This window comes from Amblyomma mixtum, chromosome 10, assembly GCF_055824585.1.
Source record: "Amblyomma mixtum isolate Tamu chromosome 10, ASM5582458v1, whole genome shotgun sequence".
NCBI lineage: Eukaryota > Metazoa > Arthropoda > Arachnida > Ixodida > Ixodidae > Amblyomma > Amblyomma mixtum.
Genome location: NC_143021.1, coordinates 19653756 through 19679597, shown reverse-complemented (window position 1 = coordinate 19679597; position 25842 = coordinate 19653756). Strand labels below are relative to the sequence as shown.

The 25842-nt window shown below is 47.5% G+C and overlaps 2 protein-coding genes across 2 annotated transcripts in view; one reads left to right on the top strand and one right to left on the bottom strand.

Moving 5' to 3' along the window:
* The window catches only part of LOC149325288 (sodium-coupled monocarboxylate transporter 1-like), a 63580-nt gene extending 38339 nt beyond the window's left edge, over window positions 1–25241 (bottom strand). Inside the window, exons 1-5 of the mRNA XM_089564223.1 lie at window positions 24909–25241; window positions 20694–20759; window positions 9564–9615; window positions 7891–7958; window positions 2305–2462 (exon numbers count right to left, since the gene is read on the bottom strand). Of these exons, the coding sequence (XP_089420349.1) occupies window positions 2305–2462; window positions 7891–7958; window positions 9564–9615; window positions 20694–20759; window positions 24909–25241 (677 nt within the window). The remainder of the gene's footprint in view (window positions 1–2304; window positions 2463–7890; window positions 7959–9563; window positions 9616–20693; window positions 20760–24908) is intronic.
* On the top strand, window positions 13047–17091 carry LOC149325289 (uncharacterized). The gene is made up of 2 exons (XM_089563323.1): window positions 13047–16169; window positions 17062–17091. The coding sequence occupies exons 1-2, from the start codon at window positions 14058–14060 to the stop codon at window positions 17089–17091; spliced, it is 2142 nt and encodes a 713-aa protein (XP_089419449.1). The 5' UTR covers window positions 13047–14057.
* Window positions 25242–25842: the final 601 nt, after the last annotated feature.

Genomic DNA, 25842 nt, shown 5'->3' with positions numbered 1-25842 from the left:
CGACAACAAATGAGCAATTGTGGCGACTGACTATACGCCGAAGCAAAAGCGCTACCAATCGCCACAGCAACAGAAGTCGCCAAATTTTTGTGGAATATATCGCATGGTTATCATGAGCAAACATGACTTATTTTTATTACTGCTTTGTTTATGTCCGCGATGGTTTGTCAAAAGGAACTCGTGGGAACAGTAGGTGATAGCGCTGCTTTTATCCATTAATTTTGCTCGTCCGTGACAGTCCGCTGAACTCCCCTATTACTGTAGAATGGGAACGGCCCGGCACTCTCGTTATGAGGATCTTCGCCACCCGCAGCGCCACGCGTTGCCATTCCAGCGCTCCGGTGTTCTGTCACGTGTGCTAATCTTTGTTACTTGCGGCTGTACTAGCAGATGGTAAAGAAACTGTCTGCCACTGCAAGAAAAAATTAAACAGAGACACTTAAGAGTGCTCACGTAGGGTAATGACAAAGGATCATTGACAATTGGCGCATTGACAACACCCACCACACGACACCACACACCACACAAAAGATCACTGACCCTTGGTGCATTGACACCACACATAAGCAGTCTTAAGTGTCTCTGCCGATTTTTTTTCTCTTTTCAGCGTTTACATTCGCCACCTTGCCTTTTGTTGTAAAGCATCCGAGTGGTCCTTCTTTGAGAGGGAAGTAATGCCACAAAGCTTTTTATTGCTTGTTAATTCTGAAGGCCTCCAGCACACGGCTTTATCACTTTGTGACGCGAAATTCAATCATGTTGATAAAGAATGATCACTTCCACAGGAATCTGTTCTGCATTGTCCGAGATTGTTGTAGCTTGTTACGGCGCTTTATCTTGAAATTTGTTATGCAGCTTTAAACTGAGCGCGACCGACACAGGCGGTGATTCCGACCCTCGACGATAGCAGAGCAATGCTATTGCATCGCCGTCGAATTCAGTACCTTCTGGGGGCAAGACCGTTCAATAAAGAATTCATTTGAGTGGCACCTAACCCTGCCCGTCGCATAACTTCCGAGTTGTCATCATGGAACTCCAACAGGCAGAACGCGAACGCGCTAGCCAACACGCTAGAAATGAACATTCCTGCCAGATGAACGAAGCAGGGATTCGGTAGAAGGAATCATGAGACTTAGCTGTCCATTCGAAAATGTTTGGACTACCCACGCTCCTACTGCCTGTTAAATGTGGGTTAAGATATCAGCAGCAGGCATGCACTTCTTCCAAAGTGTTAGGAACACTGTCGTAAAATGAGGTTTTCGCTGATTCCTCCGTTTAAGCAGTTTGGCAGCCAATATAGGTTTTCCTTTGCTTTCTACGTTCTTCGCGTCGTCGTCTCTTCCGTATTGTGCTGTAGGAGGTTCAACTCAGATAACCAACAAGCCCTCACGTGTACCCCGCATAGGGAACGTAGCATTTCAGATTGCGAGGCAAATATTCTCCCATATGCACTTTGTTGTGTGCCCGCATTGTGCTATGATGTGTAGTGCTGTATATATTACTGAATCCTGTGTCATCTTGAATATGCTGACCTGCTTTCAGCATTTTTGAAATGCTGTTGTGAGTGTGATGAGCTTGCATTCCACATTTAGAGTCACATATTTTAAATTGCTGTCCCTTAATGCATACAAATCAGCACGACGCGAATAAATTATCAGGAAACTACCACGATATATCGCGTTGTTTTCACCTTGCCCTGTGTTGCGCTGTTTTTTTTTTCAAAAAAAAACTCGGTATCCAGACTGAACACGTTCTCGTTCTTGTTGCTGTATCTCATCTTTCTTATCCAGGAACACGTCGGCGTAGAGGAAACATCAAGGAACGTTCATTCCTACTACTTGACAGGTCGCAAGCTGGTTACAATGCTGAGCGCAATGCGCCCCCACAAAGGAAATTTTAAAGCCAGCAAAGGGTATCAAATGAGCGATAGCTGAATACTGCCCGTGCGCATACAGTAGGTGGTAGTAACTCATGTACGTAGTTTCACGCGTACTCAACAGTATGCATGCTGCGTGACAGTTGCATAAAATGATGGCGTTTGAACACCACTTGACAACAGGGGGGCAGTGCGGATTGGTTGGAGTACTTCAGCTGCAATTTATTCCTTATATGTAGGTATGGCTGCTGTGACCGTAAGCATTTTTTTTTCTATTTTGACGATGCCCAAGGTTTTTCTTGTTTAGTTTGAGAAAACAACCAGATTTCCTTAACTACTCATGCCGCTCCTTCTCCTCGAGGAAAAATGAAGTTTTGATTTAAATCCAGCAAGCCACAATGCAGAACAGAGTTGGATGGGTGTCTTACTTCAGAATGTATGAACGGAAGTTGAAGTCTTTAAGAGCATGCGCTGTACGGCCAGAACTGTTGAGGTCGACGAAAACTTTCGCAATGATGGTTGCAGGTCCCAGGATAATGAAGACCAGCTGCATACAGTCCGTCCACACGACAGCTCTCAGTCCGCCCTGTTTCGCCGCATCATTGGGGAAAGGAGATAGCAGTGCATTAACGTCAAGGGAACAATAGCGCATGGACCATATTTTGGTGCTGTCACTAATGTTTACAAATTGCTTGAAAAGACAGAAGAAATGTTTCACAAGCTGTACATACCAAAGAAAAGACTCTGCTAACTCCTAAAGGAACTTTGCAAATGCGGTTTGATTCGAGTTTTGAAGATTTCCAACAAATTCGTAATTTCGTAATTCGTAATTCTTAGTGTTCAGTAGGCTTCAGTTAACGGCTCAACAACAATATCTCTAAATCATTGGCCTCGGTCGACGGTGTTAAAAAGTGAATAGTTTCATTTGTGGATAAGAAATTACTTTCACTATGCCAGTAATGTAACCACCATATTGAAATGCAGAAGAATATTATTATTGCAGATTTACATTACTGTTGAAGGTACTTGGATACACATTTCCAATATGAGAAAAGGTCTAACCTTTTTACTGAGGTAAGCCGAGGCATATCTTCAGCACGTATTTTTTGTGCACTTGCCGATATGTCATCTCGTCCCCCTCGCAGAAAAAGCCATCTCCACGCCAAACTACAAGCTCCATCATGCCCAAATGATGACGCGAGCCCAATGCAAGTCGTCACCAGCTCACAGGGCGCCTGCCACACGTGTTCATACGGACTGTTCACTTCTCGTCTACTACACATACTGAAAAATCTCCCTGCACCCGGCTCACTTCCCATGGCAGGCACTGCACGCTGACGAATGTCCCCGGAAAACACTGCATCATGCACTACTAAAAGCAATGATCGGTCGTCTCTGGTTGGCCGCACAAGTGTTCTGTTCACCCCCCCCCCCTCCCACCCCTCTCCCTGATGTTTTTTTTTGGTAACCTTTTGCAACTCTGCTTTGTTATTGTTTAAGCCGTCGACATACGCCCCCAGATTAATTCATTCTAGCTCACTCAGGACATCTGAGGTGCGTCCATGCTCACGAAGGTGATGACGCTTCAGAAATGCGACTCGCGCTGACGCTTCGATTGCAAGATTTTTAGCCTCCCGCTTGCATTGGTCCCACTCCTGAAAGACCAAAAGTTCACCACGGGACCATGTATCCTTTACACAAGAAGTGACAGCACGCTGATAAATTTCACCCGCCAGGAAACAATATTCATCTTCCAGAGCTCCCACCAAGACTGGAAAATACGGCTCTTGTACTTTCCTATCTGAGCAGACACCATTCAATGGTCAATAAAGAAAATGGGCCATAATCAATAGCCACGCACATTACATAACAGTCCTGCAGGAACGTAGATCCTCTCTAGCTGAGCATTTGGGAAAGACTGAAAATTCGTGAAATTAGCACTATCACATACTTGCCGATTGTCAACAAGCTTGTGTTCACAGTGGAAAATAGGTGGAATTGCAGGGCTATGGTCACTGCACACATGTAGCACTGATCGGACCTCATCACTCCAAACAGAATGGTAATAGCTAAGCAAGATGATTTAGATATCCGTGCGCAGAACCTTTTCCAACGACCTACAAAAAAACATCAAACCCCCCCCCCCCCAGCCCACATCATGGAAACTGGTTCCAGGCGAACATTCCTTTTCGTCCAAGGCGCTTTTTTAAAGAAAGGCTCATAAGGGACACAGCAACACCAGTATTCACTACAGAAAAAGTATTTAAGCCGTCAACAAATAAAGGCACTTTGTTCGTCAGCATAACTACAGGCAGAGGAATTGGGGAAGATGACTGCTCCGCGACCCCACCTCTGTCGGTGCCGGCTTTCAGGAGGCGGCGGTGGAGAGCGACGACGAGGCGATGGCGAACGGCCACGTCGATCGGGCGGAGGTGTGAGGGTGCAGTTGGAAAGAAGAAAGTCGGGACGGGAGAGTTTGTCTTGGCGCAGCGGCCAGTCACGAAGTGGGTTCCGCGATTGGGGCTCACGGAAAGCCAGGAACAGTCGGGCCGATGATCGTGTGAAGAAGCATGGTGTGTCACGACGCCGAGAGTAAAATGAAATGTGCCCAGGACGACCCCAACGGTAGCAAATTGGAGACTCATGAGGAGCGTTGGGAATCGGAAAGTCGCTCGGAGAGAGGTAGGAGGTGCAGAACAGTGCTCTTCCTCGAGGCGGCGAGAGAACCAGTGTGTCGGAGGATCAGAGACGCGACCATTAGATCGCTGCGCTCGTTCGGCAAGTGTTTGTTCGGCATTTTTGATAGCGTGTTCCGGGCAGCACGGCTTGAGCCCGTCCTAAAAACTGCACCAGGTAATAAGAGTGTCCTGATGGTTCTCTAATATAGATGTGCGGTGCCCGCAAGAAAGAAAACAACGTTCACCGGCAGCATCGTCTTGTCCTAGGGGTTATAATTGTTCACTCGCTGGTAAAGTTTGAGCCACTTTTCTGAGGGATCCAGAACCTGAGCTATTCGGAGTTGTTCCGGCTCGGTGGAGGACCCGTCTCAGACGTGCTGGCAGGTGGATTGTTGCCGTCACTGGTGGCCATAATCGGAAATTCGGGGGATAGCTCGGCCAAGCACAGGCTGCTGCGAACGGAGGGAGGGTCTAGGACGCCAAAATCTCACCTCCACTAAGTGATACGTAGTCGCGAGGACGGGAACGCACTTATGTAAAAGCGCGCACCGGGGCCTTGGGAATGGTCAGCGTCAGATGGGTTTCACCGCACATCTGGCGCCCATGAAATCCGTCATTTTTTCACAGCACTGCAGCGCGGCAGTGTGTCGTGGCTCACTGGTTATGGCACTGGGCTGCTCACCCGAAAGACGCGGGATCGGTCCCGGTCGCGGTGGTCAGATTTCGATGGAGGCGAAATTCAAGAGTCCCACGTACCCTGCGATGTCAGTGCGCGTTAAAGAACCCCAGGTGGTCGAAATCTCCGGAGCCCTTCACTATGGCGACCCTGATAGCCTAAGTCGCTTTGGAACGTTAAACCCACATAAACTAAACCAAAAACGGATTAAGAGCAAATTCCGTCGTCTCGTCAGAAGATCATTTCGTTTCCAAGATGAGAGCTACATGGCATCTTAATCTATACAAAAGGTGCTTAAGTTGATAGTGACGCCATTGGCTTCGGATATTGCTCACACTCAGGGTAGCGACCTCAAATGCTGCAAGCGCCGCCATTTGTGGTGCTTGCCTTGCTGAATTCCATCAGCCGGGGTGGGGAGAACCACATGAGAGTTGGCGACGCGGTCAAGGCAAGGGTCCACCTCTTTTTCGAAATCACTCTTTCCGTCAGCTCCACTTCACATGCTATCCCCTTATCTCCACTGTCACGTGGCTCCTCACCTGCGGGACGCTTCAGCGATGCGCAGTTGTGCGTTGTTGTCCATGGAGGCATCCAATACGGTCGGGGCCTCCGCCCAATTAATCGGGAGATCCACATCGCTCACAGCCGCTGCTTGAACTGACATTTCAACATGCATACTGGACGCTGACTTTGTCAACGGCACAGCACTGCACTCAGCATCCACGGCCCTCGCTGGAGTAGGTTCCATCTCCTGAGGCACTTCCGTGACAAAATGCTTCTGCTCGGCAAAGGCAGGGCGCAGTGCATCAAGCTCGCTCGGACCAGGGTCCGAAGGCTTGGGTTCAGGAGGCTTGAATCCAGTATCTTGCGATCTCTACCTATGCAACGGTACCAACTTTGGACAGTCCACACCTGGAACCTGATTGTTGACCTCACCAGGGGCATCGACAACCTCCAATATATGTATGATGTGGTCAGTGGCTGCTTCTTCCTTTTTCAACCAGTGAATCTGCCGCAATCTATCGGCCCAGGTCATGACTCCCACTATCCGGTGGTGTTGAAGCCAAAGAAGCTTTAAGTGGACTTTTCTGATTTCGGGATCCAACGCTGTACATTTAACGCCTCTGACACGAATTTTAGCCAAGTCAACTAGCTTCTGCTTTCAAAGGCTTGTTTCACGTGTCACCATCCACACGTGGCTAACCGATACAATCCTCTACACGAAACATTCCGAAGGAGCATAACGGTAGCAATTGCATCCCAGAAGTCAGGAGCATGGTACGGACGGCCCGTGATGTCGGCATGCAAAAACACACTGTTTACGACGCCGGTTGTGAGACGAGGCAGCTCAATCCTGCAGTCGTCCATGTCAGACCCAGAAGTGGCAAGGCCTCGTCCAACGGCCGACGCGCTCTTTTCAGCTAAGATCATATCAAAACGTGGCTGTTCAAAACGCCTTTCAGGCCATCGCCGCAGCCGAACATGCCTTGAGATAAACTGCACCACGCTCTCGCGCTCTCAATTGCAGAGCGTTGTCTTCACCACTTTCTATCTTCTGCGCCCCGCGGCACTGCCCGCTCATCGTCGTCTTCTTCGTACCACAAATATGTGCCTTTGCCCTGACTAGAATGCACTAAACATTCTCTGTAGTTTTTTTCTCCTCACGTGCTACTGACTCCCGAATAGATATTACTTATGCTTATTGTTATGTGTACCTACCTTGGTCTATAATTGCATCTTCCTGCGGTAAATGCGATGCAACAAATTTGAGATATTCTCTCGAACAGCTCCCCCTCAACGCAGCGGGATGGTCCTTGACAGCAACGCATACTCGCGCGATTTTTTATATATGCCCATTTAGGTATTTCTGATACAAAATTATTTACATCAAAGTACACATCAAAGATCAGCGTTGGTATCTCGATTCTTGGAGTAAGAACCGTGGGCTCTTAGAATCGTTAGTCAGGTCCACTTTACTTTTTCAAAAACATTTCAGAGTTGGACAGTATAATTGCGCCACTGAAAACTGCAGAGCTAACATCCTATTCTCCGCGGTTCCTTTCTAGCAGTAACCGACCATATTCCAAGCGCAAGTTTGTCTTTTGTAAAACGATGAGCATTCTAAAACATTCTGCTGGCTTTTTAACATAATGTCCAGCCGCGGAACAGATTTCGAAACACATTACGCACATTGACAGGTCAAAAAAGAACTATTCCGCATTATTTTTAATTTAAGGACATCGTGCTGTAAGGCAGAGATTTATTTCGTCATGTTAAATACAAGTGACAATACAATCAATCTTTAAAGTGAAGAAAATGAAAGGCTACTTGGGTGGCACGAACGCATCAAAACCGTCAGCTGTGGAAGTAGGTTTCAATGAATTGAGTTTTGCAATCTATAGATCTCGAGAGCGTCCATTTTGTACTGTACAGACGGCTACCATTTTGATAAATAGCAGGCAACGCTCCTGAATATGCAACAAAATGTGCCTTGAGCGAGTTGGTATTTATCACTTGCCTATGAGCTCGCATGTATGCGCGCGAAGGGCAGTTTTGTAGTGTCATTCAACCTGCGTGTTCAGTACATGTGGCAACCGCATACACTTTCCCAGACAAATACAAGAGATGCAAGAGCAATGATTGTTTTCAATATGACTCACCAACGCTGTGTAGATAGTTCCACAGAGTCCGATAGCGATGTTGCACCAGAGAAGAGGAAAGCCAAATACTGAAATAAATATAACGTTAAAACTTCCCTGTTATGAGTAAGCTAAGAGATAAGTATTGTTAAGGACAGTTCAAGCAATCGATATTTTAAAAATGTTCAAAAAAAGCCGACATGCGAGTCCACAATGTCCTCTTTTAACATACAATATCGAACGCTGAATGCCGTGGCTGAAATTTTTCGTAGTAAAAAAAAAAAGGTTTCCTAAAGTAGGGCAAGGTCTAGGGCGAGTTAGCTTCAATTTTAGAAACCATAGAACAACAGACTAAAGACAAGACCGATAAATACAAATAGACGCGGCAGTCATAATTAAATACTACTCCCGAACAAACCCCAAAGAAACGAAGCGCAAAGACGAGAAAGACGACGAAATTTTTCCCTTAGCAGTTGTTTTCTTTTACACACGCCGTGTAAAAACAAACTGTAGGTTAATGTTGCAGTTATAGCAAACGCATACAACGATGAATATTGTGCTGACTCAGAGAGAGCCCCTTTTCTGCATATGAAAAACTCTGCGAAGGTTTGCTATGAGCTTTGGTTGCTCCTTTTCCCAAGTGACTTGGCAATACAGAAATGTAGCACGTAACTGCAGGCTCTACTGTGTGCACTTATAAGGTCGAGCCATTATTATTGCTCACATTTTTCACCTGCTTCCTGTCAGACCATTTATGCACTTGGCTGTTTTAAGAACGCAGTTTTAGCTGCACGACAAACAAAATTAATCAGCTACTACTGATTCGCATGTCACTATAGGTCAGCTGCGTTGTTTTTATCGCATTGACTTATCCAGTTATTATGGTTATAGACAATGAAGCGCAGCGGAGCAAGCCTCAAAACTGCACGATTTGTTTCACGAACTGCAAATGTTTGCGTGCGCAGGTGATCAGTTCAGGTTGCCAACTTCTAAATTCTTTTTACGCTATTTGAACGACGCTGCATTTCTTCAAGAGCACTGCAATGCCAATTGCAGAGGAAGTGTGGCCTGATGCCGTGACTACGTACGAGATGTGCCCCGCACTTGATTAGGGCGCGATTTTTGAGGAGCAGATTCAAGGCAAATGTTAGGTAAGATCTCCTTATGCTGCAATTAAGCCGCACTCACATGGCTAAAGTTATTTTGGGAGGGGGGTGGGGGGGGGGGGGGGGGGGCAGGCAAGAAGCTCGCCTAGCACGACGAGACCCAAGAGCTTTTCTGTGTAAATTTAAAAAGTTAGGCATATTTCGCCTGGCAGCTTCAGAAATTAGGGCCTGGATCCTATTCTCGTTAAACCTGTTACAGTCATAAAAATAGCGCCATGCTCTAAAGCGTCGAGCTTTCCCAAGCTAATAATAACTAAACATTATGGTATACTTTAATAACTTTTCGCGGTTGAAAAACGGGATAAAATCACACTGAAGAAGGATGGATAGCTGGGCGAGTTGGTAAAAGTTTATTGTGGGTGGCACTGCACGCAAGAGGCGAGAGCACACAGTTAAAGCGCAGTCTGTGGTGTATCTTTCTTTTTGCTATCGTCTTTTTCGCGCTGTACTAGCTACAATGATAAAATGACTCTATGTTCACCATACAGCTGTGGACGCAGTGTAAATCCGAGTGGTATGCGTTCCTACCTGTCACAATAGTAAGGCTTGCTGCGAAGACGCTTAGCGCTCCAATGCTTACCTGTAAAAAATGTATGCTAGTTTTAGTGCACTTCGTAATGCGGAAAAATTAAGGCAAGTTTTGCAGGTCACTAGGAGAGCAGGTTAAAAACGTTGGAGATCGCTGCGACTGCCCGCATTGGGAGAATGTGAGAGGATTGATGCCTCCTTCACAGTCATTGTCTCTCTTTGCTTCCCTTTAGTCTGTTTGCCTCTCTTTTTTGCTCTTTTTCTCCCCTTTGACTTTTTACCTCTCATTTTACTTCTTCCAATCTTGACGTCTGCATCTATTTTCACGTTTTCGCACTATATGCACGTCCGGGCCTATTTTGACTAGAGCACTGCACGGGCCTCAGTCTGAGACCCAAGCCCGGCCTGGGCCCGAGACCTGAAGCCCGAGCCCGGCCCAGGCCCGCGGCTTCAAGACCGGGCCCGGCCCAGACCAGCTAAATTATCGCTCTAGTGAGCCCGGCCCGGCCCGTGAATCCCGGAGTGAAGCCCAGCCCGGGCCCGGCCCGGCCCGTTTTACAGTAACGCTTGAGGTATACTGCTCACTCACAGCAAGTAGACTGCTGCTAGAGTGATAAGAAACTGGCCGTCAAAGGTTCTGAAACCACAGTTTGGCTTGCAGAAAGTTGGTTCTTTTTAACCCAGAAGGAAGTGATTAAGAGTAGTGCTCGCCAGGCCAGTTTTTTGGTCACTGATCTTGTGTAGGTGCGCAAAGATAAACTCGGATGTTCCGGGAGCCAAATAATAAAGGCTGCATACGCGCTTAATAGACTACTTTGCATTCCCCCATGATCTTAATCAGTTATATTTTGCCGCTCGGAAGTATGAACATTAAAGCTGCCTGGCAAGCAGTGGGATGACATTTTTTTTTTAGTGAACGCGATCTCACAGGTTGAACTCATAGCCGAACTGGTCGCCTTTCAGCAGAAATGAAAAGTTAAAAGCTTCAGTATTTCACGGTGTGTGTTTTGAAGACTATAAGCGTCCTAAACTAATATGTTCTTAAGAATGATTTTCTAATAGTCTATAGGTATGTTTTGGGATAACGAACGATAAATGGCCAATAAAGAGCGGTTGAATTTTACTCTTACTGATGGAGCAGAAGATAACACGCGAACCACGTGATAACTTACAGGGCAAAACACTTGCGATGACAACCAGGCTGAAGAAGTGAGGAGGGATAGATGTGGTTATAAGATGAGATATACAGACTCTCGCGAGCTTTTGTGGCTATTTCATTTACGAGACGTTCCGGTCAGCTGATCAAAAACAAAACCAAATGCGCTTTAGTTTGTGAATTTTCTCACATGAGAAAAATATACCTATAAAATAAGAGCTATGTTTTTGCGGCTTAAGGGCCCAAGGGGAGTCAGGCTGTGAGTGAGCGGAGGGCTCTGGATCATTTCGGCCACCTGGGTTTCTTCAACGAGCAACGATACTATACAAAGTACATGGCTGTCATGCTTGCCGCTTAAATAGAAATGCGGCCGCCGGGGCTAGGAGCAAAGCCTGGTTCCGAGGCTCAATAATCAAGCGCCTTGACCACTAAGCTACCGTGGCGTGCAAATAAGAAAATAAATAAGTCAATGAATAAAGCTTACTCTTTTTTCTCAGCGCGTACTAAAGCCCATTGCTCATCCATGTCGCTGCTCCCATGCCGCAGTTGTGTACTTCACTCCGCAATAATGAATGAATAGTCGGACACCAGCCGTTTCTGTACGGACCCAAGCGCGACTCGAGTCCACAGCTTTAAGCCCGAGCCCGGCCCGGGCCCGCAACTTCAGGCCCGGGCCCGGCCCAGGCCCGGCAAAACAAATCATGTCCCGGCCCAGCCGGGCCCGGGCTTTCGGCCCGGGCCCGGCTTTTGACTTCTAATTTGTCTTTTGGCTTCTAATTTGTCTTTTGACTGCTAATTAATTAAAACTCTTTGCTCCAGGTCAATAAAATCTGGTGTACAACGATATTTTATCATCCTCTGTCACATGATGACGTTTTTTCAGGAATCTCGATGTCTAGTGCTGTTTTCACGTCCTGACAGTACATCAACGTCCGATAATGTTTAGGCACATCTAAGTGATATTTTTAGCTCTTATTCATTAAATAATTACTTCACATCGGCCAAGTTTTGACCTGCATTATCCTCACGACATCCCGAAAGACGCGGGTTTGATCCCGACCGCGGCGGCCGAATTTCGATGAAGGCGAAATTCTAGAGGCCCGTGTACTGTGCGATGTCAGTGCCCGTTAAAGAACCCCAGGTGGTCGAAATTTCCAGAGCCCTTCTCTACGGCGTCTGTCATAGCCTATGTTGCTTCGGGACGTTACAACCCCAATAAACCAACCAACCATCCTCTATCACACACATTGTTTTTCGCTTAACTCTCACAAGAACAGAGAAACAGCTGCCGACAAGTTTTTGTGCACGAAATCGTCGACATAGCCATTACTAAACGGCACTACCCATTTTAGACCAGTTGTGGGGTGGGCTATAAAATACGAGACCTTGTTTTACATTTAAAATGCTTTATGCTATTCTTGCTATATAGTGTTTTACCTAAGACTTTCCATAATTTTTAAAAATAGGCTTTTAGAGTTAGAAGCGCCCTTTTTCGGCACAGCATTGCCAGTGGTATGGTAAATCCGAATGCAGCTGAAACTTGATAACTAGCAGGATGGTTAACTAATATTGACTACCTAAATTCTTGAATATTGCTTTTAGGGTCCTTAATTGCTGAAAGGCGTGTAATTGACCGTAAGTAATATCAATATAAGTTTTTACTATTTCGAAACGCGGTTACCATCAGCGCTGTAGTCGAGAAATTTTGGCTACATCGCGCCAAAATACATCTGCTTTTGAGAAGCTTTCAGGCAAAGCTACATCTCCAGGTCTCGTAACTCACTGAAATAGCCAAAAATTGTTCGAGCACAGCGCCAAGGTTAACCGCATTTTCGAAATTATAAAACCTGATATGGATATTGCCTACAATGGGTTAGATGCCTTTCATTAATTAAAGACCGCGAAAGCAATAGTTCAGAATTTCACATTTCAGTATTAGTTAACAAGCGTACTAGTAGCACGTCTTATATGTATTGTGATGTACCACACCGATGTCAATATTATGCCAAAGAGAGCGGCTCTTCGAACTCAAAAAGCCTTTTTTTTTTAAATCGTGCAAAGTATTAATGAAACACACTGTGTATGGTGAACAAGAATGGCGACAAGGGGCCCAACAGTCATAAGGTTTTTGTGCCCACCTAAGCCGCACTACTTAGCCGTTCGAGTAGATGATCATAGGATCCCTGTCACAGAAGTGGCGGCAGCCTGTAAATTACTTTTGTTTGTATATAACTGATGCGTCCGCGTTTCTTTGTATGTGTCTCGGGACGAGCAAGAATGCATGCACGCTTTTTTCAGTTATGTAGACAACCCCTCCCGTTGCGAAAGCGGAGGCGGCTCAAACTCGTCCCCGATACTGCCGGTCTAGAGCTGACCATTAGCGGGAAAGAAGTTGCGGCCTACGTGACTGGCTTTTTGGTTGTGTTTTACTTTTTTGCGTTTCCAAGGTCACCGAATCGAGAGTCGAAGCCTGGGGCTTCTTTTTAGTTGTGCGTTAATTTTTTCCTCCTCCAAGATGGCGGCCATGCAGAGTCAAAGTGTAGGTGCCTACGTGCTCTCGTTGCGCTTTTTGGTGTTTTGTTTTTTCGACGCCGCCGCTGTGGCGCCGCGAGTGCTCGCTCGCTAGCGCGCGAGGGCTTTAAAAGGGGGCCGTATGGAAACGAACTTCAGTCCGCTCGTCGGTGGAAACGCTGCCGCCGCGAACTCCCGGGTCTCCGAGCCGCCGCACCGCATCCTCGAAACCGCAAGCTGCCCTGGACGGACGTCGCCTTCGGGGGCCGCACTGACTGCGTGTTTGGGATGGACTGCAGCCGCGCTTCCCGGTTTACTGTATGTTTGTTCACCTCCCGAGTTTTGATCGACTTTATCTAATTGGCCTCTCACTTGTGTTCTGACCTGTGTAGAAATATTCAATGTATAACTTAATTCAGTGTGCTTACTGTTATGTGCTCTCCGCAATTGTTTTGTAGACTGTAAATTATGTGTCTGTAAAAGCTGCCGCATTGTTCAATCGAAACTATAAACGTTGTTTTGTTGTTGTTACCTCTTAGCACGCCTCGGTCTCAGTCACTGCGTTTGCTTACCGGCTACGCCGGGCATCAAACGGCCACCCCCTCATTGTCCGGACTCGGTGATGATGTCGACTAGTCGCCGAACCCGTGACAATTAACTGGCGTCCGCGACAGGACGTTTGATGCGAAGGGAACGTGGTGAACTGAGAGGGAGACTTGTTGAGGTATTGAACTGTGCCGACTTTATAGAGGTGTCGTGTATCAATAGGATTTGCATTGTGCTGAGCTTGTAGCTGTGTTACTGAAAGTGTGCTTGGAGATAGAAGCATGGATCTGGAAAGGTTGATAGCTATGGGTAGCCAGTTGGGGCTGAAAGGCACTGAGCTCAGAAAATGGGTCGAAGATAAGCAGCGCGAAGAGCGGGCGTTTGCCCGAGAGAGAGCGGAGCAGGAGCGCGCGGCCGCTCAGGCAGCTGACGAACGTCAGATAGAAATTATGCGTTTAAAAATAGAGAGTCAGCGACTAGAGAAAGAGACAAGAGAGAAAGAAGGGAGCCAGGACAAAGGTGATTTGAAGTTAAACACAAGTAAACTCCTGATCCCATTTGACGACCGGAAGGATGATTTAGATGCGTATATCAGACGATTTGAAAGCATTGCGAAGAACCAGAAGTGGCCGGAGAGCCAGTGGTCGACAGCGCTAGCTACTTGTCTGAGTGGGGAAGCCCTTAGTGTTTATGGGCGTTTGCCGCCGGGTGATGCAGCGGATTATACGAAGGTGAAAACCGCCCTTTTGAAGAGATTTCGTTTCACCGCAGAAGGATTTCGAGAGAAATTCAATACAGGAAAACCGGCGGATGGCGAAACTGCAGCTCAGTTCTCAGCGCGTCTCAGCCACTATTTTGACCGCTGGATCGAACTTTCAGGCATCAAGACAGAGTTTCAGGAACTCAGAGAGCTCCTCATTAAGGAAAGATTCCTACAAGGTTGTCATTCCAACATGGCACTTTACCTGAAGGAGAGGAAGGCAAAATCGCTAGGAGAGATGTTGGACCTAGCTGATCAGTTTTTAGAAGCGCAAGGAAGCCTGAATCTCTCCAAATTGAAGAAAGACAGCCGAGACGATGCCGTGAGGCCCGAAAGCGAAGGAAAGAGAATCAATCAACGAGCACCGCCTCGCTGTTACCTTTGCAACCGCATTGGGCATCAGGCTTCACAGTGCCGTACCCACACCAGTAACAGTACTAGCGTCACCTGTTTCAAGTGCGGGCGAAAGGGACATAAGGCGGATGCGTGCCGCTCAGCGGTAAAGGATAGGCCTCAGGCATCGTGCGTCTACTCACCCGCCAAGAACGTTAATGAGGAGAGCATTCGCGATGGCTACCTGGAGCTCAAAAATGGGGATAAAATTCCCGTTGTGAACGCGGTCATGCAGACGCGACCGAAATTCCTCGTTGAAGGACTGCCGGTGGTGGCTGGAACGTTGGCAGGCAAGAGCATATCGGTACTGCGGGATACCGGATGCAATACGGCGATCGTGAGACGAGAGCTTATCAACGACGACCAGCTCACAGGAGAGAAGAGGCCAGTTTATCTAGTGGATGGAACAGCTAAGAGGCTGCCTGAGGCGCGGGTTCACATCGACACCCCGTATTTTTCTGGGACTATATCGGTGCTCTGCATGGAGGAGCCGCTGTATGACTTAATTCTCGGAAACATAGAAGGCGCCAGAGCTCCAGATGACCCGAAGGAATTGGTTGAACAACCGGTCAGCAACGAGCTCGCTGAAGAGGAAGTTGCAGCGGTTGTAACAAGAGCGAAAGCTAGGGAGCAAAACAAGAAGTTCCAAGCGCTTAAAACCCCCGGCGTCGCAGTGGAGCCAAGCAGGAAGAGTTATGCAGAGGAGCAAGCAGAGGACCAGTCGCTCAAGCACTGCTTCTCCCAAATTGGCAAGAAAGTGACGTGTAGGGATTCGCAAGGAAAAATAGAATTCCAGAAAGAGAATGAAGTACTGTACCGAATCTACACCGAGAAAACTGGGCGGATCGTGCGCCAGCTCGTCGTTCCAAAGTGTCATCGAGAGGCGGTGCTGAAAACTGCGCACGACGGAATAATGGCCGGACATTTAGGCGCCCAAAAGACGAAGGACCGGATTTTGGAAGATTTTTTCTGGCCGGGTATCACCGCGGACGTGAAGCGATTTGTCGCCTCCTGTGACATCTGCCAGAGGACAATCCCGAAGGGCCGGGTCGCCCGGGTGCCGCTGGGGAGGACGCCGCTCATCGAAACGCCATTCAAAAGAGTGGCCATAGACATTGTGGGCCCAATCCAGCCCCCTTCCAAACATGGCAACCGGTACATCCTGACCTTAATGGATTATGCTACCCGGTACCCAGAGGCCGTAGCGCTGCCCAGCGTGGAAACTGAGAGGGTCGCTGAGGCACTGGTCGAAATGTTTTCTCGATTTGGAGTCCCTAATGAAGTCCTAAGCGACCGAGGCACCAATTTCACTTCCGACTTAATGAAGGAGGTGGCTCGACTTCCCTCCATACGCCAGCTGCATACCACGCCGTACCACCCCATGGCGAACGGGATGGTCGAAAAATTCAACGGCACCCTGAAATTAATGTTGAAGAGAATGTGCGCCGAAAAGCCGCGAGACTGGGACCGCTATCTGGCGCCGTTGCTCTTCGCATACAGGGAGGTCCCACAGGCAAGTTTGGGCTTTTCGCCCTTCGAGCTTTTGTATGGGCGGCATGTGAGGGGACCCCTGGCCATTTTGAAGGAGCTCTGGACAAACCATCACCTCGACGAGGAGGCGAAGACCACATACCAGCACGTCTTTGACCTCCGTAATCGACTGGAAGACACGTGCAAGCTAGCGCACGAGGAGCTCGAAAAGGCCGGGGCGCGCTACGCAAAACTGTACAACCGGAAAACCAAAGAGAGGATGTTTGATCCGGGAGACAAGGTCCTGATTTTGCTGCCTACGGACAACAACAAGCTGCTGCTTCAGTGGAAGGGGCCCTTCGAGATCAAAGAGAAGAAAGGAGAGGCCGACTACGTTATCGAGACAGCCGGAGGGAGGAAGATTTTTCACGCCAACCTACTTAAAAAGTACGAAGAGCGGGAAAGCCAGCCAATAGAACGCGTGTGCCACGCGATCTGCGGCGTTACCGAATCGGACAGCGAGGGAGCCATTCCTGTTCCGGCGCTTGAACAGTCGGAGGGCGAGCGAGATGTGAAGCTTTCTAATGATTTGACGGCGGATCAACGGAGACAGCTCCGAGAAGTGATATCAGAGCACTCTCGCATCTTCTCCGACGTCCCAGGCAAGACGGACTGGGCCGAGTGCCAGTTAGAGCTCACTAACCGCACTCCGGTCCACATAAAACAGTACCCACTTCCGTTTGCGACGAGAGAAGCCGTAGAAAGAGAGATGCAGCAGATGGAGCGACTGGGAATAATCGAGAAGTCCCAGTCACCCTACAATTCACCGGTCCTCTTGGTGAAGAAACCAGACAGCACGAACCGGCTTTGCATTGATTTCCGACGCCTTAACGACGTCCTGGTTGCCGATTCGGAGCCAATGCCCAGAGCGGACGCGGTCTTCGCTGCAGCTGGAGAGAAGAAATACTTCTCAAAGGTAGACTTCGCCAAAGGATATTGGCAAATCCCATTGACTGAGGAGTCCAAGCCCAAAACGGCGTTTTCAACGACATCGGGTCTCTTTCAATTCCGTTTTATGCCATTCGGCATAAAAACTGCCCCGGCAGTATTTTCAAGATTGATGCAACGAGTGGTGGAGGGAATTCCCGGAGTGCAGCACTACTATGATGATGTCCTCGTTGCCAGTGATACGTGGGAGGAGCTTCTTTCTTCGCTGAGGCAGCTGTTTGCGAGAATCGAGATGGCCGGCCTGACAGTACGACCAAGCAAATGCGAATTCGGGATGGAAAGCATCGAGTTCCTCGGGCATCGCATTGGCAGAGGTGAGCTGGCACCACTCGGTAAAACGCTCGACAAGATACAGGCGGCGCCAACTCCTCGAACAAAGCGTCAGGTACGCGCTTTCCTTGGCTTGTCGGGGTATTACCGCGACTTCATCCCCGACTACGCAAGAATAAGCGAGCCCCTCACCCAGCTGACGAGAAAAGGAGAGAGGAACGTCGTAAGGTGGACGAAGGCCCATCAGGAAGCCTTCGAAGAGCTCAAGCGACGAGTCTCAAGCCCTCCGATACTACGGCTGCCAGACTTCTCCAAACAGTTTGTGCTGCGCACGGACGCCTCTGATACCAGCCTTGGCGCGGTACTAATGCAGCGGCATGACGGAACGCTTCACCCGGTGGCATACGCGAGCAGAAAATGGCTCCCCAGGGAAGCAGCATACAGCGCAATCGAGAGGGAGTGCCTAGCGTTAGTTTGGGGAATACAGAAGTTTTCCACCTACCTGTATGGGGTACCGTTTTTAGTCCAGACAGACCACCAACCACTGAGCTACATCCAAAGAGCCAAACAGCTCAAAAGCAGAGTCCTGCGCTGGAGCTTGCTGCTCCAAGAATATCAGTTTACCGTCGAGCATATAAAGGGCAAGGACAATGTCGGTGCTGATTTTCTTAGCAGGCTGTAGATTTGTCGCGCGGTTAATTTTCGCTATTAATTTATTCAAGTGTTATGGTGCATGTATACACGGTGACTTGTAGTGTGTGCGTGCTAGATTTATATAAGAGGTTCTGTTACGCGCTGTATATCTGTGCACAGGTCTGCTCGCCGACTTCTGTGGGTCTAGAATATTATCGGATAATATTCCGAAAGTGGGGGGCCGTGTCACAGAAGTGGCGGCAGCCTGTAAATTACTTTTGTTTGTATATAACTGATGCGTCCGCGTTTCTTTGTATGTGTCTCGGGACGAGCAAGAATGCATGCACGCTTTTTTCAGTTATGTAGACAACCCCTCCCGTTGCGAAAGCGGAGGCGGCTCAAACTCGTCCCCGATACTGCCGGTCTAGAGCTGACCATTAGCGGGAAAGAAGTTGCGGCCTACGTGACTGGCTTTTTGGTTGTGTTTTACTTTTTTGCGTTTCCAAGGTCACCGAATCGAGAGTCGAAGCCTGGGCTTCTTTTTAGTTGTGCGTTAATTTTTTCCTCCTCCAAGATGGCGGCCATGCAGAGTCAAAGTGTAGGTGCCTACGTGCTCTCGTTGCGCTTTTTGGTGTTTTGTTTTTTCGACGCCGCCGCTGTGGCGCCGCGAGTGCTCGCTCGCTAGCGCGCGAGGGCTTTAAAAGGGGGCCGTATGGAAACGAACTTCAGTCCGCTCGTCGGTGGAAACGCTGCCGCCGCGAACTCCCGGGTCTCCGAGCCGCCGCACCGCATCCTCGAAACCGCAAGCTGCCCTGGACGGACGTCGCCTTCGGGGGCCGCACTGACTGCGTGTTTGGGATGGACTGCAGCCGCGCTTCCCGGTTTACTGTATGTTTGTTCACCTCCCGAGTTTTGATCGACTTTATCTAATTGGCCTCTCACTTGTGTTCTGACCTGTGTAGAAATATTCAATGTATAACTTAATTCAGTGTGCTTACTGTTATGTGCTCTCCGCAATTGTTTTGTAGACTGTAAATTATGTGTCTGTAAAAGCTGCCGCATTGTTCAATCGAAACTATAAACGTTGTTTTGTTGTTGTTACCTCTTAGCACGCCTCGGTCTCAGTCACTGCGTTTGCTTACCGGCTACGCCGGGCATCAAACGGCCACCCCCTCATTGTCCGGACTCGGTGATGATGTCGACTAGTCGCCGAACCCGTGACAATCCCACTCTAGGCCGTAAAGATCGCCAGTACTGAGAATATTATCAGCCTGTTCCTATGGCGGCACGTGCACATGAGAACAGTCATACTGCACTTTTTACGTTCCACAGCCGAACTGTACTCGCCATAAAAAACCGACCGGAGAAGTTGATCTCCATCACTAAACTGCTAGATATTGTGAATGTCATCATGATGCTCGTCATCATGACTACTTATCCCTGTCATCACGCTATCTTCAGCTGTGTAGCTTTTAGGTACCTTTAACGAATTCTTCAACCTACTTATCAAATACTCTTTGCCCCTTGCGCATGCATAGAGAAAACTTAAAAACACGTCATTCAAATTTCCTCCTTCCAAAAGTTATAAATCTTCTAAAAGACCACAGCATTAACTACAGATGTGCACAAGATTATTTATCATAGAAAACAATCCAAACAAGCTCATGAAAACAAATAAACAAATAATGAAAAATTGGTTTCGTTTATTGGGGTTTAACGTCCTGAAGCAACTCAGGCTATGAGGGACGCCGTAGTGAAGGGCTCCGGAAATTTCGACCACCTGGGGTTCTTTAACGCGCACTGACATCGCACAGTACACGGGCCTCTAGAATTTCGCCTTCATTGAAATTCGGCTGCCGCGGCCGGGATCGAACCCGCGTCTTTCGGGTCTGCAGCCGAGCGCCGTAACCACTGAGCCACCGCGGCGGGAATGATGCGATGTCAGCGCACGTTAAGGAACCCCAGGTGGTCGAAATTTCCGGAGACCTTCACTACTGCGTCTCTCAGAGCCTGAGTTGCTTTGGGACGTTAAACACCAAAAGACCAACCAAATCGTAAAACTTTGCATTCCGTACGAATGGATGGAAACAGGCAGTACTGTGTCAGCAAGGCGTCTGTTGCGCTCTGTTATAAAGAGCAGACTTAATTGCGTATCCCTCCACAGCACTCTTGTCTGAGACACCCTACATGTGTCCGGGAACTGCTCAAATAAAGCGGTACTGTTTTCCACTTTCCCACATTGTGCACGTTTTTTTTTTCTTTTTGATTTTTTTCTCTGTAGTCGTCAAGATTTCTCGTACCAATTCGCACAATTCCCCTGGTTAGTACAAGCAGCTATTTTGTAGATGCACGAGTACTATAAGTTCGAAATTGAGTTGCTTACCATGACGAACATATAGATGGCGCAAGCAGTCAGGGAAATAGCTGAGTTGAACCGCAGCCGAATGTACTAGAAGAGATAGGAGCATAATCAGTCAACTAAGGACGCAAAGGCTCATAGCGCGTACATCAGTAATGCTCAGTGAACTCCGCGGAGCGAGAGAGTGAACGAGCAACCATTACTTTGTGAACGAGGTCCAGGTAGCGCATTGCCATACCTCATCCCACAGGCGAGCTCAAGCAGACCAAGAAGAGCAATAACGTGCGACTGTTTTTTGGGAGGGGTGTAAAATACAACATTTAAGTCAGCACACACCAAGATGAATTGTGAAAGGATTTCCATGCTGGTAACAGTTGGCTGAGAAAAGAACAAGAAAAAACCTTATGAGCTTGAAGTTTTAGGTACAGTTTTAGCTCCGAGGCATCTCAAAATGCAACCAAAGAGGCACCACATCCCCAGGGCCAATAATTATTAACCCTTTGCTATTATTTTAGTAAATAAAAGAAACTTTAAAGAGCTTACTCCAAGGATGTTGATTCCATTTACTGTCGGAGGAGTTCAATAACGCAGCGCTAACCCTTCGCACCGTGCTCTTTTTCTAACTTGGTATTTTTGAAAGTCGTTTATGTATAGAAGCCAGCTATATATAAAAGCTGTTTAGAAATTGGCATGCTAGTGCCAACACTAGAATGACGTAAAAAAAGATATAAACGCATTTACACTTAAACTAGACACTAAAAGGAGTCCCAGGTCACACAGCACCATCAGCATAGGAGAGCAATCCAGTATAAAGTAACTGTCATCACAAATGTCCTTCAGCTAGATCATCATATGAGAGAAGTGGGATTTAGAGGAAAACACTGTTTCAGCATTCCGGTCCAGCATGAGGGTTTTCGACTAGCTGTGTAGTCCAAGATAAAATAGCTTTTCGAGTAGTTAGTGATGATGTTTACTGGCAGTAGGATATCCAACAATATGTGAATTTACAACAAAGTCTTCCTTTTCTTGCTTTGGAGCCCGTCAAAAAGAAAATCGCATCTTTTCAGACAAAGCAGTGCTCGATGCTTTCTGATACTTCACATGGACGTTTGTTAACAGATGTGTCAACAGGAGTTTTCATCAGCAGCCATGTTCTGACCGGCAATGCTTGGATGCGTAGTTTCAAATCTCTGTTAGAGAAAGGCCAAATCGGCATTTTTTCTCGCGGATTAAAACAGCATGTCTCTTGATACCAAACTGATCAAATCAATACAGCGGAGACAGAATCCCCTTATATATACAACCACAGCAGAGATTTTTGTGCTTAAGGCAATATATGTGCACCATACAGAAGCGAGCCGCCGACAAACGCACTTAAGAATGAAACTTCCTTGAAAAGCCTTATCAGGAAAAAATTATCAGCAAAATTTGAAGTCATCAGTAAGGTAGCGAGCAGTTATAATAATAACGTTCATAATGATGTTTTTATCTTTAAGGAACGAAACAGCGCAACTAAAACGAAGGACCAAGAAAAAGAGAGACACGAACACGCGCTGACTTACAACTGACTGTTTTAATCGGAAAACCACATATAAATATAAACCACATATCTCTAATCGCTGCGTCACAGGCTCACGTCGTCATCGCAAACCACTAACATAAAAAGAAAGGAAAAACCATTGGCGAAAGGTAAGCACCTACAGGCTCCCACGCTTTTCAAACAGATATATCTCGCGCTTAGACAAGGCTATCGAAGTGCTGCTCACACATGAGTCACCTTCTGTGCAGATATGATACGCCTCTACTACTTCCCGTACCAGTTGTTCTTTATGGCGATACAGCACAACAGTGTTGTCAAAGTACGGAGTGCATAGGCAGGATTTGCAATGTGCAGCCAGTTTTGACGAACCGGAGCCACGCAAAGAATTAGCGTGTTCCAAAAGGCGTTCGTTGAGGCACCTGCCTGTTTGACCCACGTAGAAATGGCCGCACGAGAATGGAATCCTGTAAACGACTCCAACTCTGCACTGCACAAACTGAGTGGCATGACGGACTCCGCACCCTTCTGTGGCGTTGCCGTTTTCTTTCTTGCGTTTCACTGACGCCGGAACCTTGCTCAGCTTATTAGGGGCTGAAAACAAGACCTTGCCCCCAAACTTCGCCGCCTTCATGATGTTATTGACCTTCAAAAAAACCTTCATGATGTTATTGACCACTTCAGGGCTTGCTTCCGTTGGTAGTGCCACAAGATAGTCATCCACGTATCTAAGGATGCTAGAGGTGCAATCCCTGAGTTCTTTCTCCAGTGCCCTGTCCACTGCACAGTGGACTGCACTGTCCACTGCACAGTGTCCTGTCCACTGCACAGTGCCCTGTCCACTGTAATGTATTTATCGCCATTACAAAATGATGGGGCGGGGGGAGGGGGGTGAGAAAAAAAAGAGATTTCCACTTGGCAAGCTTTCCAACCCCTGAACAGGAAGCACTGGCAAAGGAAGCCACTTCTGGCATTTCAACATATACATTCACAGTACACGTCGAGATCTCATTGTGCAATGCAAAAAGAAATAAAAAACTGGAGGGCACACTTCACCTTCACCTTACGATAAAACGCGATAGAGTCATTGAGATATTGCTCATGTATCCGGCACTGGTCACTCTCTACTTAACGTTTATGGATCGCTGGGAGCAGTCATACCACTCCTGGTACATTGGTGCAGTGGTGCAGCGATGTGCCACTGTCGTCATATGGCAGTTGCTGCAACCTCTGGGGCTTGTCAGACTCGGGTTTCTCTTCCCGCGCAATCGTTCGCGAATAATCATTAATTGAACTGTAACTTGCAACAGTTGGCAGGCCGTTGTGACGTCACAAGTCACGTGACCCAGGTGGATCATCTATGTTGCTTCCCTGGAGATATTTTTGAGGAGTTTTCTCTCAGGGCCAACGATACCAACGCTGTTAGCGACGACAACTACGACGACGCCTGATATTCTTTGACGCGCTACTCTTGGCGCTATCTCGTTAAAGAAAACTTGAGGTAAAAGGCATTACATCAACACTAACGTGCAAGCAACACTGCATATAGAAAAAAAAGTTTACATGCAGTCGGCACGCTGATCCGATGGAAATGCGTAGCCTTAGAATTTCATTTTCCTATGCGTGTTATATACCTTTATATAACACCCCCATATTTACGAGTGCTCAATTACCGTAATCAGACGGTCTTTCGAAATGGCCGTCCAAGATTGTTGGACCAAATTTTGTAATACTAGAAAACTTCAAGGTATTCTTATAGAATTATTGAAGGTGATGGTTCATTTTTTCGATGTACAGCAAGATCTTCAACTTTTTCCATCGCTCGCATTGAGTAGTTCAGACTGCCATAGAAAACCAATAGGAAACGCTTTGGACGATAGCAAAAATCATAATAGCAAAAAAATGCACGCCTGCCGACGGGAGACCTGAGAATATATTGATTGTTCTGGTGAGATCTTACAATATATGAAAAAATTGCATTCATAAACTGTTTCCAGTTAAAAATTCCTTTCATTCAAAAATTGTTATGTATGGGCTTAAGTTAACCGTATGAAAATGTAAAAATCCGATTCGCAAACAGAGCTGAGGCCGTTTTAAGAGGGTCCTACGAAAGGCGTTCTTATTCCAAGAAGTACGTGCGATACTAGCGAGGTATCAAAACAATTCCTGTGGCATTCTTAGTTTTACCACCATAGAAGTTAATGTACCGGTGGGGTGGTATATAGTATGTACAGTACATTACGCTTCAGAGGAACCGAACCGAATGAAGCACTTAAACGAACACAGTTTAGCGCCGTCTAATTTCCGTCTGGCCACAATCAGGAACCGTCGGGAACCGTCAACACAACACAAATAGTTGTGCCGACGGCGCTGTCGTTGCCACGTAAAAGGTGTCGGCTTCGTGCGAAGATCCAACGTTTGGTTTCTTTTTCATGTAGTTCTTCGGGTACATGTAATATACGCCCCTAGAGGAGTGACACATCGCTTAACCCGTGCGCCAGTGCTCTGTCAGTGATCTAAGAATCTCAAACAGAAAATGACCAATCCCTGATATATAGACATTAACCCATTAACTATATCGCATCATGCCCCAAAGTAAGAGCTTAAAAGCCCCGTACAGGTTTTCCTGGTAGTTGGACTCCAGAAATATTACCAGAGATTTTCCTTTCACAAAATAGGTCAAGTAATTGCAATGAACTTACCTGGAATACAGAAGTCACGCGAAGTCCATACATGACGGGCAGAAAAATACGCGACGCCACGACAGCCGCAGGGATGGAAATAACGCGATGCCATATGAAGTGGAACCCGTAGGCGTAGAAGTGTCCAGCCACACCCACTACGGTGGTGGACGAGACAAGACTGGCCGCGATGGACGCTGCTAAGGGCAAAGCTCGCAAGGTGCGGCTCCCAAGAAAGACCTCCGCCGTCGTCTGGGCTGAGTTCCCCTTGCGCCGCACAGAGAAGTACAAGCCCAGTGCGAAGTTGAGGGCCATTAATGTACCAAAGACCACGTACTCAATTTTCGAAACCATGGGTATTGATTGCGAAAGCGAACAACTTAGGGGACGGCGTGGACGCTCGGCAACTAAACTGGCGGAACCTGCCGTGCAGCCACAGGATAAAGTGACTTGTTGCTAGGACTGCACCAAAGAATGCGCAGGTGGCCTTGCTAAAAAAACTGTTTATTGCTGTGTTTCCTACCGCTGCAAAGCGCTGCTCTTCGCTGTCGAAAGTAGGACGCAGTGCTTCGTTTGTGCACTGATAGAGTTTGGGGGAAAATAGAGCACCCAAACCTAACACCGCATGTATATCGATGCGCACGCAAACGTTTCTGGTCGCCATTAGGCTTCTCACCATCCATGTCACCCAAAACATTGAACAGCGCCTCTCGTTCTATTACCATGAGGTTCCGCCAATAAGTACCTCATTTGCCGCACCTCTATTTCGTCTGCCATGGCATCAGTCACATGGGCGCACTGCACGGTATTTGACGCTGAAGCAAAAGCCAGGCACCGTGCGACATCAAGCAGATGTCGAGAAGCCACCTGCTTTGAACGCCGCTATTTGAGTGCGCGCATAAAAAAGAACAGATTATGGTGCTTAGTCCCGTACTACCAAGGGCTGCAAAGCCAA